This window comes from Elaeis guineensis, chromosome 4 (assembly GCF_000442705.2).
Source record: "Elaeis guineensis isolate ETL-2024a chromosome 4, EG11, whole genome shotgun sequence".
NCBI lineage: Eukaryota > Viridiplantae > Streptophyta > Magnoliopsida > Arecales > Arecaceae > Elaeis > Elaeis guineensis.
Window position 1 is genome coordinate 58,624,460 of NC_025996.2, and position 866 is coordinate 58,625,325.

Below are 866 nucleotides of genomic sequence, written 5' to 3' on the forward strand. Positions count from 1 at the left end.
CTTATACATTGTTGAAGCACACAAGCTGTTAACTCATTCTCATTCATATTCTAAAATCCAACCGCCGACCAAACATGTCCTAAATATATTTGGATATCTTAACAATGAAAAACATTTGGATGGTTTCTCAGTCAGATACTGCTACCGACTTATTCACCGTCACATTTATCAGCCAAATGTCATCGTTATAGATTGTCTGCCCACCACCAAAAATGAAATAAAAACCAAACATGCCCTAAATATTAACAATGAAATGACCCTCGATAAAATATTTGGATGGTTTTATAGCTAGATACTGCTACTTTGTCAGCCACGGCAGTTATGGATTGTTGAAAGCACATGCATGTAATTGAGCATGCTAATGATCCAACTTCCACATGGAACCAAAATCTGAGCGCGATGAAACACATCTTGAGAAACCAAAATCTGAGAAGGAAGGAGAAACACATCTTGAGAAACATTTATGAGAAGGAGAAACAAAATCAGCAGGTTATCATAGCCACACATGCAAATGTTTGCATGTGTTAGATAGAGTCACTCAGTTCACTCTCATTTAATCTGATATCCTCTAACTAACAGATCATCGTAAAAAATAGTCAGCAGTGAAAATATCAACATATTTACATAACTCTGCTGATACAGATATCCAAAGATTACAAGCAATAGATATCAAGCACACATGACACCAATTCACAGCACCATCAATGTACTTTATCTTGGTTGCAAACAATTGGCTGCTGATTATGACATGATGTTGCTGAGGGTGCAATCATCAACAAGGAGCCTCAATTATTCTGGTTTGCCTTCAAAGAACATGTCAACCATAGCATTACTCTCTGATAGGCTGCCCTCAAAGTTCGTTTTGC

At 37.2% G+C, this 866-nt stretch overlaps 1 protein-coding gene across 1 annotated transcript in view; it reads right to left on the reverse strand.

Annotated features, from left to right (window-relative positions):
• Window positions 1-529: 529 nt before the first annotated feature.
• Window positions 530-866, reverse strand: part of LOC105042795 (uncharacterized) — a 6,218-nt gene continuing 5,881 nt past the window's right edge. The window contains exon 2 of the mRNA XM_010920114.4: window positions 530-866. This exon is cut by the window's right edge and continues 843 nt beyond it. Coding sequence (XP_010918416.3) covers window positions 790-866 — 77 coding nt within the window. The 3' untranslated portion in view covers window positions 530-789.